Source organism: Crinia signifera, chromosome 9, assembly GCF_055691185.1.
Source record: "Crinia signifera chromosome 9, ASM5569118v1, whole genome shotgun sequence".
In the NCBI taxonomy this organism is placed as follows: Eukaryota; Metazoa; Chordata; class Amphibia; order Anura; family Myobatrachidae; genus Crinia; species Crinia signifera.
The window spans coordinates 119363715-119378989 of NC_139225.1; the positions used below are offsets into that span (position 1 = coordinate 119363715).

The 15275-nt window shown below is 45.4% G+C and overlaps 1 protein-coding gene across 2 annotated transcripts in view; it reads right to left on the reverse strand.

The window, feature by feature from the left end:
• Positions 1-12024: 12024 nt before the first annotated feature.
• LOC146035897 (plastin-3) overlaps positions 12025-15275 on the reverse strand; it is a 109434-nt gene continuing 106183 nt past the window's right edge. For both annotated transcript variants that reach the window (XM_083159595.1, XM_083159594.1), the window contains 2 exons: positions 14455-14579; positions 12025-13023 (listed from right to left, as the gene is read on the reverse strand). In XM_083159595.1, the coding sequence (XP_083015721.1) occupies positions 12891-13023; positions 14455-14579 (258 nt within the window). In that variant the 3' untranslated portion in view covers positions 12025-12890. The remainder of the gene's footprint in view (positions 13024-14454; positions 14580-15275) is intronic.

Here is a 15275-nt window from a genome sequence, read left to right on the forward strand (position 1 = left end):
GTTTTTTAAAAATTAAAGTTTTTTTCCTGATATAAAGAAAAAAACCAGCAGCAAAAAAGTATCTTGAAAAAGTGCACCAAGCATGAAACGCGTCGTCCCACTGCCCACCGTGGTTTGCCTGCCACCCCCTGAACCTGCCCGACTCCAAAGCCACCATCACCTCTTGCAAGTGAAGTCATCAACGGGCGGAGGAGAGGAAGAATCGGCTTCACATACAGCCTGCCGCAAGCACCTCCCGCTGCACCCCGGAGGCTCACGTCTGTAGAGGTAGGGACAGTGAACAGACCCACAGACTTTTAATCACTCTATTAAGAGTGTAAACAATATTTTTAATTGTTTTATTTTTTGCAGGTGCTTCTTTCTACTTTCTTTACTTTATGCCTATCCTGCACAAATTCTTTATTTTTAGCGCTCACCTTTTAACCTATTATTCGCAATTTATTAATTGAGCTGCTTTTCTATTATAGTGCAGTGCCCACCATGTCTACAAGAAACACATTACCTAGAGGTAATTTCTATGCAAATTGTGCACTTTGTAGTGTAATAAGGGACTGTAGTTAGGCTGGGGTAAAATTGACTAAACTAGCCCTCACCTTACAGCCTCTTTCTAACCCTCCCCTCTCATAGCCTAACCCTATCCCCCCACCACTCAGCAGCCTAACCCTATTCCTCCCAGCAACATCGCTCCGTAGCCTAACCCTAACCCCCCCTCCCCCACCCACCATCACTCTGCAGCGTAAATCTATTCCCCACCACCATGATTCCGCAGCCTGACCCTATTCAGCATTTTTCGGGGCATACCCCTGTGAACACAGTAGTGGCAATGAAAGCTTGGGGCAGGCAGATGATGTCACATGACGTCAGCGCCTGTCCCCTTTTCTGTAGACAGCGACTGTAATAAAAATCAGTTTACACTGACTTTTTATTACCGTAGGCAGGCGAAATCATTTAAAGGATTTTTCCTGCTAGCGGCCGCATGCACGGGATGTGTTAGCAAACACATCCCCTGTGCATGTCCACCTACTGTGTCAACCTTTTGATGTCTATGTAGACCAGGCATGTCCAAACTATGGACCTCCAGCTGTTTCGAAACTACAAAGTCCGATCATGCCTTGCCACAGTTTTGCTATTAGGGAATACTTAAACTATGGCAAAGCATGCTGGGATGTGTAGTTTCACAACAGCTGGAGGGCCACAGTTTGGACATGCCTGATGTAGACACTGTCATACTATTATCTGGATACCCTGAAGAGACAGTAAACGTCAATCCCATTGATAATGTCATGATTTAAGTATAAGACAATACTGCCATCTGCTGGTTGTAGTCAAATACACAGACTGGACATCAGCTGCTAAATATAATAGTTTACTTTATGGAAAGGGAATTGAAGGCAATAAAAAGTTGCTTGGTTTAGAAATATTACATTTAGGGGACAATTTATTAAGTTTTTTTTTTTACTAAAATTGTGTGAAAAAGGGTGTTTTTATTCCATGTTCACATTATTGTAGTATTCCCTGAATGCAGAGCTATCTAAACAGCATTATACTGTAGGCCCTCAGGCAGGGTGTGGTATAAATCACCGACAGTCGGGATTCCGAAAGTCATTACTCAGATGTCAGAATCCCGACTGCACAATGAAGCCCCTTGCGGACTCTCTGCGCTCGCCACGCTGCGGGCACAGTGGTGAGCTGAGCTCGCCACCTATTTTATTCTCCCTCTATGGGGGTCGAGGACCCCCACGAGGGAGCAGTCAGAATCCCGACTGTCCGGGAGCCGTCCGGCACCCCTCAGGCAATGCAGTGCGGTGGGGCCCCAAGCCACACAACCACTCCCTTTTTCCACACTTTTCCTCCATCATACAGCTTTTGCTCCGGCCTTCATTTACCTTTTTATTGTATTCTTTCTTCTGATTTCTTTTTTTTTTGTCTTCTCCATTGCGGTAGTGTCTCCTCTCTCAGGGCCAGATGTAGGTTTCAAGTTTCAAAATGTTATTTTATTTATTTATTAACAGTTTCTTATATAGCGCACACATATTCCGCAGCCCTTTACAGTGAATAGTTGAACATTCACATCAGTCCCTGCCCCAGTGGAGCTTACAGTCTATATTCCCTACCACATGTACACGCGCACACAGACATTCTAGGGTTAATTTGTTGGGAGCCAATTAGCCTACCAGTATATCTTTGGATTGTGGGAGGAAACCGTAGTACCCGGAGGAAACCCATGCAAGCACAGGGAGAATATACAAACTCTGCACAGTTAGAGCCATGGTGGGAATCAAACCCATGACCTTAGTGCTGTGCGGCAGTAATGCTAACCATTACACCATCCATTATAAAGAGTAATAAACAACAAGCTCCTACCTGTCCTTTTTCAAACACAGCCTGTGACATGACAGTTGGGAGCTTATTGGCTGGCTGTTTATCACTCTTCATTGTATCACTTTTTAATTTCAATACACACCGAGCGTCAGTCACATCCGAGCTTCCATGCGGTTCTTATCGTGGTTTTAGTGGACCCCTGTCCCTAGGCACAGTTTAAGCTTAAAAATGCAACTTTCTATCGAACAGCGATACGCCATTAATTTCTGTGTGGGCCTTGGAAAATCGGCTATGGAGACGTTGGCCATGATCCAGAAAGTGCATTGCCGCCAATCGGATGCTGCATCATGACAATGCACCAAGCCACACCTGCTTTGTAGTCAACAACTACTTGGCCTGGAAAGGCATCGCAGCGTTTCCCCAGCCCCCTTACAGTCCCAATCTGGCCCTGGCAGACTTTTGCCTGTTCCCCCGAGTGAAGACAGTCCTCAAAGGACACCGCGGTGGGACTGTAGCAGAGATCAAATCGGCTTCGATGTGCTGCTTGAAGTACGTTCCGGAAAAAAAGACTTCCGGGGCGCCTTCCACCTTACAGCCTCATTCTAACCCTCCCCTCTCATAGCCTAACCCTATCCCCCCACCACTTAGCAGCCTAACCCTATTCCTCCCAGCAACATCGCTCCGTAGCCTAACCCTAAACCCCCCCTCCCCCACCCACCATCACTCTGCAGCGTAAATCTATTCCCCACCACCATGATTCCGCAGCCTGACCCTATTCAGCATTTTTCGGGGCATACCCCTGTGAACACAGTAGTGGCAATGAATGCTTGGGGCAGGCAGATGATGTCACATGACGTCAGCGCCTGTCCCCTTTTCTGTAGACAGCGGCTGTAATAAAAATAAGTTTACACTGACTTTTTATTACCGTAGGCAGGAGAAATCATTTAAAGGATTTTTCCTGCTAGCGGCCGCATGCACGGGATGTGTTAGCAAACACATCCCCTGTACATGTCCACCTACTGTGTCAACCTTTTGATGTCTATGTAGACCAGGCATGTCCAAACTATGGACCTCCAGCTGTTGCAAAACTACAAAGTCCGATCATGCCTTGCCACAGTTTTGCTATTAGGGAATACTTAAACTATGGCAAAGCATGCTGGGATGTGTAGTTTCACAACAGCTGGAGGGCCACAGTTTGGACATGCCTGATGTAGACACTGTCATTCTATTATCTGGATACCCTGAAGAGACAGTAAACGTTAATCCCATTGATAATGTCATGATTTAAGTATAAGACAATACTGCCATCTGCTGGTTGTAGTCAAATACACAGACTGGACATCAGCTGCTAAATATAATAGTTTATGGCAGTGGTGGGGAACCTCAGGCCCGGGGGCCATATGCAGCCCCCGTAGCCAGTCTGAGTGTCCCTCCTACTCACTCTGCGGTTTTGCTGGGGGTGTAAAGTAAAGGGGACTTCTTGCGAGAGGTCGGTAGTTCTTGCGAGTTTCCTCTTAATTAACAGCAACTGGAGACTGTCAGTCCTATTCAGCGGCAACAGCCGGAGTGTGGGACAGCTGCAGCAGGACAATTTGTAAGAGAAATTTTTACATATGGCCCCCGAAGGATGTTTCCACCATACAATTGGCCCTTGGCACAAAAAAGGTTCCCCACCCCTGGTTTATGGAAAGGGAATTGAAGGCAATAAAAAGGTTGCTTGGTTTAGAAATATTACATTTAGGGGACAATTTATTAACAGTTTTTTTGGTACTTGTTTCCTAGCACGGCCACAATCGCGGCCATCGGGGGTAATTTTTAGGGGCCTGCGACGCGACCAACGCGATGCCCCCGATTTTTCCGTTGAAATGCATTGAAAACAGTGAAAATCGGATCGGTCGCGTCGTGTGCGGCTAAAAATGCTTAAATGGTCCACACGCGATGGCCGCGATTTCCCCATAGGGAACAATGTTAAATGGGTAACTTTACCCGCAATGACCGCGATTTCCCATAGGAAACAATGTTAAATGGGTCAATTTACCCAAATCATCATAGGGAAGAATGGTAAATGGGCCAGAAACCCCCAAAAAAAACCCTGACCACTGAAATGTCCCCCCAAAAGTAGTTTACGCCACCCCGCGATCAACGTGAACACGAAGCGTGGCGAGCGCAGCGAGCCCGCGAGGGGCGGCGGTACGCGTCCTCCGACCTTTTCATACCCCCACTATCCACGTCGGCGTGGAGTTCAGAATAGAATAGTGTGGCGAGCGCAGCGAGCCCGAAGCGTGGCGAGCACCGCGAGGGGACGCGGATAGATTCACAGGTAAACGCGTCCCTTCGCGGGCGTCGCCATGGACACCTGGGAAGCCCGCGAGGGGACGCGTATAACTGTGAAGGTATCCGCGTCCGCTCGCCACGCTTCGGGCTCGGTGGCTCGCTGTGCTCGCCACACTATTCTATTCTCAACTCCACGCCGACGTGGATAGTGGGGGTATGAAAAGGTCGGAGGACGCGTACCGCTGCGCTCGCCACGCTTCGGGTTCACGTTGATCGCGTGGTGGCGTATAGTACTTTTGGGGGGACATTTTCATGTTCAGGGGTGTTTTTGGGACATTTACCATTGTTCCCTATGATAATTTGGGTAAATTGATCCATTTCACATTGTTTCCTATGGGAAATCTGGGTCATCGCGGGTAAATTGAGGCATTTAACATTGTTCTCTATGGGGAAATCGCGGGCATCGCGTCTGGCCCATCGCACCCGATTTTGTAGTGCATGCGATGCCCGCGATGGCCCGATTTTACCCCCGATGACTGCGATCATGATCGTTGTGGCCGTGCTAGGAAACAAGTACCTTTTTTTTACTAAAATTGTGTGAAAAAGGGTGTTTTTATTCCATGTTCACATTATTGTAGTATTCCCTGAATGCAGAGCTATCTAAACAGCATTATACTGTAGGCCCTCAGGCAGGGTGTGGTATAAAATTCCGACAGTCATTACTCAGATGTCAGAATCCCGACTGCACAATGAAGCCCCTTGCGGATTCTCTGCGCTCGCCACGCTGCGGGCACAGTGGCGAGCTGAGCTCGCCACCTATTTTATTCTCCCTCTATGGGGGTCGTGGACCCCCACAAGGGAGCAGTCAGGATTCCGACGTCGGCGTAATGACTGTCAGAACCCCGACTGTCAGGGAGCCATCCGGCACCCCTCAGGCAATGCAGTGCAGTGGGGCCCCAAACCACACAACCACTCCCTTTTTCCACACTTTTATCTCCATCATACAGCTTTTGCTCCGGCCTTCATTTACCTTTTTATTGTAATCTTTCTTCTGATTTCTTTTTTGTCTTCTCCATTGCGGTAGTGTCTCCTCTCTCAGGGCCAAATGTATGTTTCAAGTTTCAAAATGTTATTTTATTTATTAACAGTTTCTTATACAGCACACACATATTCCGCAGCCCTTTACAGTGAATAGTTGAACATTCACATCAGTCCCTGCCCCAGTGGAGCTTACAGTCTATATTCCCTACCACATGTACACGCGCACACAGACATTCTAGGGTTAATTTGTTGGGAGCCAATTAGCCTACCAGTATATCTTTGGATTGTGGGAGGAAACCGGAGTACCCGGAGGAAACCCACGCAAGCACAGGGAGAATATACAAACTCTGCACAGTTAGAGCCATGGTGGGAATCAAACCCATGACCTTAGTGCTGTGCGGCAGTAATGCTAACCATTACACCATCCATTATAATGAGTGATCAACAACAAGCTCCTACCTGTCCTTTTTCAAACACAGCCTGTGACATGACAGTTGGGAGCTTATTGGCTGGCTGTTTATCACTCTTCATTGTATCACTTTTTAATTTCAATACACACCGAGCGTCAGTCACCTACGAGCTTTCATGCGGTTCTTATCGTGGTTTTAGTGGACCCCTGTCCCTAGGCACAGTTTAAGCTTAAAAATGCAACTTTCTATCGAACAGCGATACGCCATTAATTTCTGTGTGGGCCTTGGAAAATCGGCTATGGAGACGTTGGCCATGATCCAGAAAGTGCATTGAAGCCAATCGGATGCTGCATCATGACAATGCACCAAGCCACACCTGCTTTGTAGTCAACAACTACTTGGCCTGGAAAGGCATTGCAGCGTTTCCCCAGCCCCCTTACAGTCCAGGTCTGGCCCTGGCAGACTTTTGCCTGTTCCCCCGAGTGTAGACAGTCCTCAAAGGACACCGCGATGGGACCGTAGCAGAGATCAAATCGTCTTCGATGTGCTGCTTGAAGTACATTCCGGGAAAAAAAGACTTCCAGGGCGCCTTCCAAACGTAGACAACGGACAGAAGTGTGTCGACACACAAGGGTCTTATTTTGAAGAATTTTAATTGTTTGTAGCGATATCTTCAATTAGTATTTTTTCCCGAATTTGATCTAATTTTTTATACAAACCCTGTAGAAGTCCCATATTAGGTTACTAGAGTTCTAGCAAATAAAGTTAGCCACTACAAGTGTTAGGGCGGGATGTTATAACATCCGCGGCCCCCCTTCGCCGGACATCGCATTTTTAATAACGGCATATGCTATAACATATGCCGTTATTCATGCAAGGGACAGCTCTTGCGGTAAGAGCTGTCCCTTGCGATGCGGTGCCGGCGCTGGACTTCCGGGTCTGTGACCCGGGAGTCCATCTGCGCATGCGCAGACCCCGGCGCCGGCCGCAGGGCACGCTGGGAGGGATCCGTGACGGATCCCTCAAACAGCGCTGCGGTAAGAAGCCCATAGGCTTCTGCAGGGATTCGCCAGCTTTAGCTGGCGATTCCCTCCGCAGCGCTGACACTGCGGAGGCGCCATATAGCATATAGAAATGCGGTAGAAACCCCGAAAACGGGGTTTTTACCGCATTTCTGCTATATAGCATCCCGCCCTAAGTGTGGTACTTCCTCACAGTGGACAAATACTACCCACTGTGGTTCCCTGTGTGGTTTATCTAAATTGAATTGTTGAAATAATCTATCAAGATACTGGTCACATACATAAATACAAACTTCTAATGTAAGGTCTATTTATATACCAGTTCATTGAATCTAAATAGTGTGGCAAACACCACACAAGTAGTTCTCTAACCACCAGGTGTCAGCAAAGGCACAGGATACCAGTAATTAAATACACAATTGGCAAATTGAATGCATGTTATAACCAAGAGCACTATTTAGTGGTTTATTACACAGAGATTTACAACCTCTAGGTGGCAGCAGAGGTATTTATACTCTAATACGCGTCCGCAATATTATTGGTGTATTAAAAAGATATAAAATGACTTTATATAGGATGACACCTAAACAGGAAGAAAGAAGATCTTAAGGATATTGATTACCAGAATTAAGGTGCGTACACACGGGCATTTGAGCGACCCTATTGCCAGCGATTGATGTGCACTGGCGATAAATCGCCGGGTGCACATTCTCGTTTAGCCCCCTTATGATCGCAAGCTCCTGCGACCAGCTGATTCCCTCTGCGGCTCCCTTTCATCAGTGACCATCTCTGGTCACTGATGAAAAGGAGACACCGAGCAATATATTGCACCATGTGTACACAGCTTTAGAATCAGAAACCAACCCCAGTACAAGATTATATCAGAACCATCAATGACTGGTTCTGATATAAAAGTGATATCCCAGGACTTACTGAGTGCCCCCCCCCCCCCAAAAAAAAAAAAAGTCTTCTGTTCTACTTGAATACTGTACTGTAAATAATCTCTTATCTGACTCCGGGCGCACCACCAGCCACTAGAATTTCATGGGTGATGAGATGTCACACCCACCTCTCAATGTAGTTGAAGTTTATTTCATATAAAAATTAGAGATGATCGGGTCCGGATTCCCGAAATCCGACAGATCCGAATATCGGGGATCCGGGCCAGATCCGAGCCGGCTCGGGAGTTCCCGCCTGAATTCCGGACCAATAACGAGGCCGAACGTCATCATCGCGCTGTCGGATTCTCGCGGGAGCGGGATCTTATAAAAGACGCACGCGCGCCCCGCCATCTTCACTCCAATCTTGGAGAGGGAAGAGGGTGGTTGGGAAGCTCTGTGTGCTCCGTGCTGTGCTCTGTGCCATGTGCTCCGTGACCTGACCTGTGCTCCGTGCTGTGCTCCGTGACCTGCCCTCACTGCCCTGTGCTGTGCTCCGTGACCTGCCCTCACTGCCCTGTGTTGTAGACTTGTGGCCTGAGCCCTGTAGTGTGATTTAACTAACTAGGTGCTGCAGTGCTCACACGCAGGGGCTGCAGTGTCCACTGTCCAGGGGCTGTCCTGTGGCCCGTGCCCTGTTGTGATTTATTTAGCCCTAAGCCCTTGTGATTAATTTTATTTAGCCCTGAACCCTGTGTTTTTTTTGTGATTTAACTAACTAACTCAGTGCTGCAGTGCTCACACGCAGGGGCTGCAGTGCTGCTGAGTAGTACACTGTGTACAGGGGCAGCATTAAGGAGCTGTGTCCAGTATGACGGCCTATATCTTATCCATTGTCCAGTGTCACGAGTCACTCACGACATATATCCTGTGTCCTGTCCTGTGTGACGACTGACGACATATCCTGTGTCCAGTGTGATGACATATATCCTGTGTCCAGCGTGACATATATCCATTGTCCTGTGTGACGACATATATCCTGTGTCCAGTGTGACATGTAATGTGTGCCGGCATATATCATGTGTCCAGCGCGACCTATATCCATTGTCCAGTGTGATGACATATATCCTGTGTCCAGTGTGACGACATATATCCATTGTCCAGGGTGACGACATATATCCTGTGTCCAGTGTGACGACATATATCCTGTGTCCAGTGTGACGACATATATCCAGTGGCCAGTGTGACGACAATATATCCTGTGTCCAGTGTCACAACATATATCCTGTGTCCAGTGTGACATGTAATGTGTTCCGGCATATATCCTGTGTCCAGCGTGACATATATCCATTGTCCAGTGTGACGACATATATCCTGTGTCCAGCGTGACAGACAGTCAATGCTGCACCAAACACCCACTGCTCCTTGGCTGCACATGCCAAACTGCAAAATCAATACACATTGGGCTCTTGGTACTTGTGTGGAGGTTCTAACAGAGGAGCGCAGCTACAAGGGGGGGGGTTATTAAACTGACACCCTGTCTACCCCTGTAGTGCTGCTCTGCTTCCAACATGTGCCCGGTTGGAAGTGTAAGGTCCACATGTATGTGATGCCCACTGCTGTCGCCTAGCTTAGTCATCCGGCTACCTCGGGATAACCTTATGGCCCTACTACAGTATATGAAAACGATTTTGTGAGCTGTGAAGTGATCAAAATTGTCTAGAAATGAGTGGAAACTAATGTTATTGAGCTTAATAACACTTTAGGGGCAAAAACAGGCCCGAAAACTATTTTAGCAATTTTTAGCATTTTTCCAAATAAATCCAGATCCAAAACCAAAACCCACAAGGGTGGTTTTGCCAAAACCAATCCAGATCCAAAACACGAAGGGAGATCCAGATCCAAAACCCGAAAAAGTGGCCGCCGCACATCTCTAATAAAAATCTGAACCCCCAAAAACTCAAAATAAAGGATCATTTGAGGTAGTAATCATGTGCGGAACTAAAAAGTGTTTTTGTGTTTCATACCTTAAAAAGACTTCATCAGGGGTACATCTCTGTATTCAAACTTCAATACAACCAGAATTAATGCCAAAAATCATGGTAGAAATACTGCTTCAGTAGCAGAAAATGTTGAATAGTTGCACCACATGCAGATACCAAAAATGGAGTCAAACAAATACTGTGTTTAAGAAATTCTATGTATTCAGCTTAAAGATAAATCTATAGAAATGCCTCCATTTCCAAACAACCTGTAGCTGTGTGCATATACAGTACAGTACAGAATAAATAGCCGTGCGAAACGGATCAGACCAATTGGGTGCAGGTACCAATGAGAGTTTGTTTCATGAATGCATGTACCTGATAAATGGCAAATCCACTTAAAAATGTGTATTTAAGATAGTCGCAGTGAGTGTGAGAATGGTCTACAAAACGTGATCTTGAAGAAGTGAATAGTAAATAATGGGACACCACAAAGTGACAACTTTATTCCTCAGAATCATCAGTCTTCTGGCTGTTGGGATACAGTCACTAGGTCTACAATCATTAGGTCGACATGGGTCATTAGGTCAACAGTCAAAAGGTCAACATGGGGTTTTTATTTTGAGTCGACAGGCGGTATTTCATGCCCTACCCTCTACTAGGGTGTGGTTGGAGAATAAAATAGTGTGCCGAGTGCGGCGAACCAATGTGAGGGGACACGGGGCTAGGTTTGTGCCCATGTCGACTGTGTTGACATTCAGAACAAAAAAAAAAAAATGAAAAACCCCATGTCGACCTAATGACCCTCATCCTAACCCATGTCGACCTTCCTGCATGTCGACCTACTTCATGTCTATCCAATGATACACACCCTGGTTTGTGGGCATAAGGAGAGTATTTAATGCTCCTAAAAAAAGTTTCAAATGGCTAATTTATGCTTTTTTCTTTTTTTTTGCTTTAGGGAAAAAAAAAAAAAAGCGATAGAAATTACAATTGAAAATGGAATTAAACCAATTGCAGCAAATCCCAATGTCTTTATCTTAAAATAAATACTTTTCAACCTTCTTAAACACTCAGGGCAGCAAGAGTGAAATCGAATAATTGGATTACATTTGCAATTCATGGTGCGATTTCACCATGAAAATGGTTTGCTGGACCCAACTCGCACCGAACTACAGTATTGAGACCCCATACACAGCTGTATAATGTTCTTGGTTGACCCTGGTTGAATCAGCCACTTCCCTCTACCATTAGATCCCAGGTGATTGCTAAATAAAATCATATAGTGCTGTTTAGAGATGTATAGGTCCTGTACAACATGTGATCGGTAACACTAAAGCAAGCGCACACCTGTACCGGGCCCCAAGCTTGTGAGGGGCCCTAAGTTTCTGAGGGGCTCAGGGTCTGTAAGCATGGCTGCAGCAGTGCAGTACCTAGCAATGGATAATAAAGGTACGTGCCTGAATTCCTGTAGGATACTTGCCTGGAACCCCCCTCCGGTATTAGTGAATACTAATTATGTTTCTTTTGTAACAATAAAAAAAACACGTTCAATATGCAGTGTACTAAAAATGTTCTGCTCAAGGGGGCGGGGTATTGGGCCCCCTAGATATATCAGTGTACCGGGCCCCGAGATTTCTGTTACCAGCCCTGTGCATACCAGGCCATATCTAGGTACAAACAGACTTGTGGCGCATAAATGAAAAGTAACAATGTTCAGGGAAGCACAAGGTCTGTACTGCACATGTGCAGTATGGGTCAGTGATAGCAGACACAAGGCTACATCAGATTGTCCGTGATTGACATTCTGATGCCTCCATTTCTGATCACTCAGTCTTGTAGTAACATCTGTTGCAGGGAAGGGGCACGGCCAGACTATACATTTAGGATGGAAAATTCCTGGCTTTTTTGTTGTTGTTGCAGCAGCAGCCGGCCGCTGGGGTCACAGATGATCTGGTACCTAAACTGCCAAATGATGTCCCCACAGTTACCCATCGAGCGCTGGCTACCATGTTTGACTCAAACCCCATGTAACACTGCTGAACATATATTTAATTTACATAAACTATTTCATTCAAAAGATAACCAAGGAACATGCTGAAACATTTTCTTTATTTATATTCTGCTTTACCATCATATCATTTTTAAACAGCATAAAACAGCAGCATGATCTTGAAAATCTAGCAAATAGGTTGCCAAAGCTATATATAAATATATGTAAATATAGATGTTAATGTAGATGTTAATTCTTTGGCCCTTTTGTTCCGTTTTTTCCCCCAGACGCAAACATATCAAACATACTGCTACAGTACGTGCAGTGTGTGGTCTCTGACATCAATGAAACCAGCATTTCCAGATAAAACAGGTTGGTTTTATAGTACATAGAATTTTAAATAAAAAAAGTTAACAAAAAAAAAAAAGTTCATGCAGGCCTTATATAAAACAAAAACAAAATAAACTAAAAATAGAAAATAAAGTATTTTATGGTAATGTTTGAAGTTTGTGTCAAGATACAGACAAAAATGCATCCATTCTCCCTATTAAATAACTAAGGAATAAGTTAGAAGACCACTACTAGAACCAGGAGGCGGAAATATGGAAAGATTTTAAGCTTTTGTGACATGGAATGGGGATTGGAAGAGATGAAATGAACCTTGGAGCGCAATCAAGTACCAGCCAATTAATACAAAGAATTTAAAAAAACATATGAAAAAAAAAAAAGTTACGATGGTCCGTGAATGAATGCATTTTGGCTCGATCTTGAACATACAAACTGGGAAAGAGAGCACTTGTGGCATATACAGCGCTTCTTCCTGAGAATCGGGAGGTTTCTAATGCTGCGAAGCAAACCTGAAAGTCTTGCCACCATCAAAGTTCTTATGCCGGCAGTAGGAAGAAGAATCACACTGCCAGGTATTGCAGGCCATACACCCTGCCTTCCCCCACAGTGGTGAGGGAAATTTACACCTTCTTCATTCCTCGACCCATCAAACAGGCAAAAACCGTCATCACCATTTTGGGCTTCACTTCCACGAGGTCGTCGGGAAGAGCATATACTCGTGCCCCAATTCGTCTGGCCATAGACACAGCATATCTAGGAGAAAAAGGAAAAAGTGGTCAGAAGGAGTTTCGGTACTTGTTTCCTAGCACGACGCCAGCGATAAAAACTGTATCCATCGGGACCCCAAAAATCGCATGCGATGGACGCGATTTTTACATTGGAATCAATGTAAAATGGTCCCTGCCCCCAGACCTCAATTTTCATTGTTTCCCAACCCTGATGGGTGAAATGCCCCCTCATTGTTAACGCCACCCCACGATGGATGCCAACCCGAAGCGTGGCGAGCCCTAAAATCGCGTCGGCCGCGTCCATCGCATACCTTAAGTTAAGGTATGCGATCACCTACGAAGGGCGCCGTGCGAGGAAACAAGTACCGGAGTTTCATTGCAGAATGCAGTTATATTGTTAGGTTTGGAAAATAGTCCTGTACTATAGTCCATACACTTGCATGCAATCATTAGATTTTGACCACATCTGTTAGATAAATCAAATGATTGTATGCACATTTTAGGGACCATGCGACGCAATGTGCGGGCCCCACCGTCAAATGTTGCGTTGATAGATAGTATGTGCAGTACATACTATCTATCGAATCGCAGGAGCAATCGCATGTGGTTTTTAACCACATGTGAACCCTCAAATGCAATCTGCGGGTGGGGGCCGGAGGGACCGCTGGCTGTGTCCGTCTGGGTAGTTTAGCACTGTGAAGGGCGGCCAGGGTCAGCGGTGGTGGCAGAATTTGATAAAACGGTTTAAAACACTGGGCTAGGCTAACTGCGGTTTACAACAGCTAAACCCGGTACTGGAGGTAACACATAAAATGGCAATGCAAATTTACAGCAACCAAATTGTCCTTGTTTGGTGATCAAATTAAAAAGCAAACATCTGACTACTACAAATATGACAAATTACTATTAGACGCATGCCTGACCTACATGATCTACTCTATATACATCTCCATTTCTTATTATGAAGGTTAATACAGTGCATTACTGGAAAGAGGTTTGATGAGAGCTATAACCAAACAGTCAACAATCCGGGATTTCGACTTTCTGAACTTCCTGACAGTCGGAATCCAGGGCTGTTTTCGCTCCGTTTAACAGATATGCGACAGGAGGAACTCAATCTTCTGCACGTCGAAAAAAGTGTGCATGTCGGCAAAAACTGCAGCGGATTGTCAAACACCGGCCACAAATGCGACATTCTGCGGCCATTTACAACAAAACAGATCAGAAGGGTCTCTCTCAAAATCTGCCTTCAATTCTGTCGGAAACTGAAGCATAGAATTAGGTGGTGGCTGAGATTTACACCAGTGGAAGATTGAATACCCCTTAATCTTTATGAGGACAACTCTGTTTTCCATAAGTTCCTGGACTATAGGTACCAGCCTGCAGGCTAAATCTAGAAATCAATGTGGGGAGAGCAACCAGGTCTGTAACGTGAACAAATGGACTCAACACTTACTTGGCATTCTCATGTTTGTCTACATCAGAAAGTGTCCCATTCTTTACAAGGTCATAATTAATACTGCCGGGTTGTATGGCATCAATGAGATCCACTACAGGAAGGCTAGTGCTGATCGATTTATCCTGGGGGGGGGGGAATAGAAAAAAAAAAAAAAAAAAAAGTTAGTGGAACTGAAAACACACAGGTCAGAAATAAAAACAGATTTATAATAAGAAAAAGCTGTAAAAAATAAAATAAAACATTATTGGTACCATCCATATTACTGATACTATTAGTCCTGCGTATTCTTATGTAGTCTACTGCACGATCTCCTCCAGTAGGGAGCAAACACCTGTTGATTAGGGCCTCATAATTTGGTACCATACAATACACAAAGTTGGGTGAATTTCCATTGCCGTGTCATAAACACAAGCAACATCGGCACAATTGCCACCAATATCGCTCAATGCTTGCTGCCTTATGGGGTAGAACACAGTGATATTCCCAATTTAGCAGGTACAATTTGCTTGCATATAACTGAATTCCCTTCCTTAAGATGCCCATACACTTGTGTGACTTCTCTGAGAGGAGTCGCACACAATCCGCCCTTGAGCAACGCAGGAACCTCCAGGACGGCAGGACTGTATTTTATGCACTGTATGCAGTCATTTTGCATAAAATGTATTGTATGCAATCCCAGCCTGGCTTGGCTGGCGATGACACATTTTACCTGCACCCCATGTGATACGATGCAATGCGCACAGGACCACACATGGCATGGACCCGATGTCAATCACATGCTATTGCCATGTGATTTACCAATGCAATCGCATGAAAAA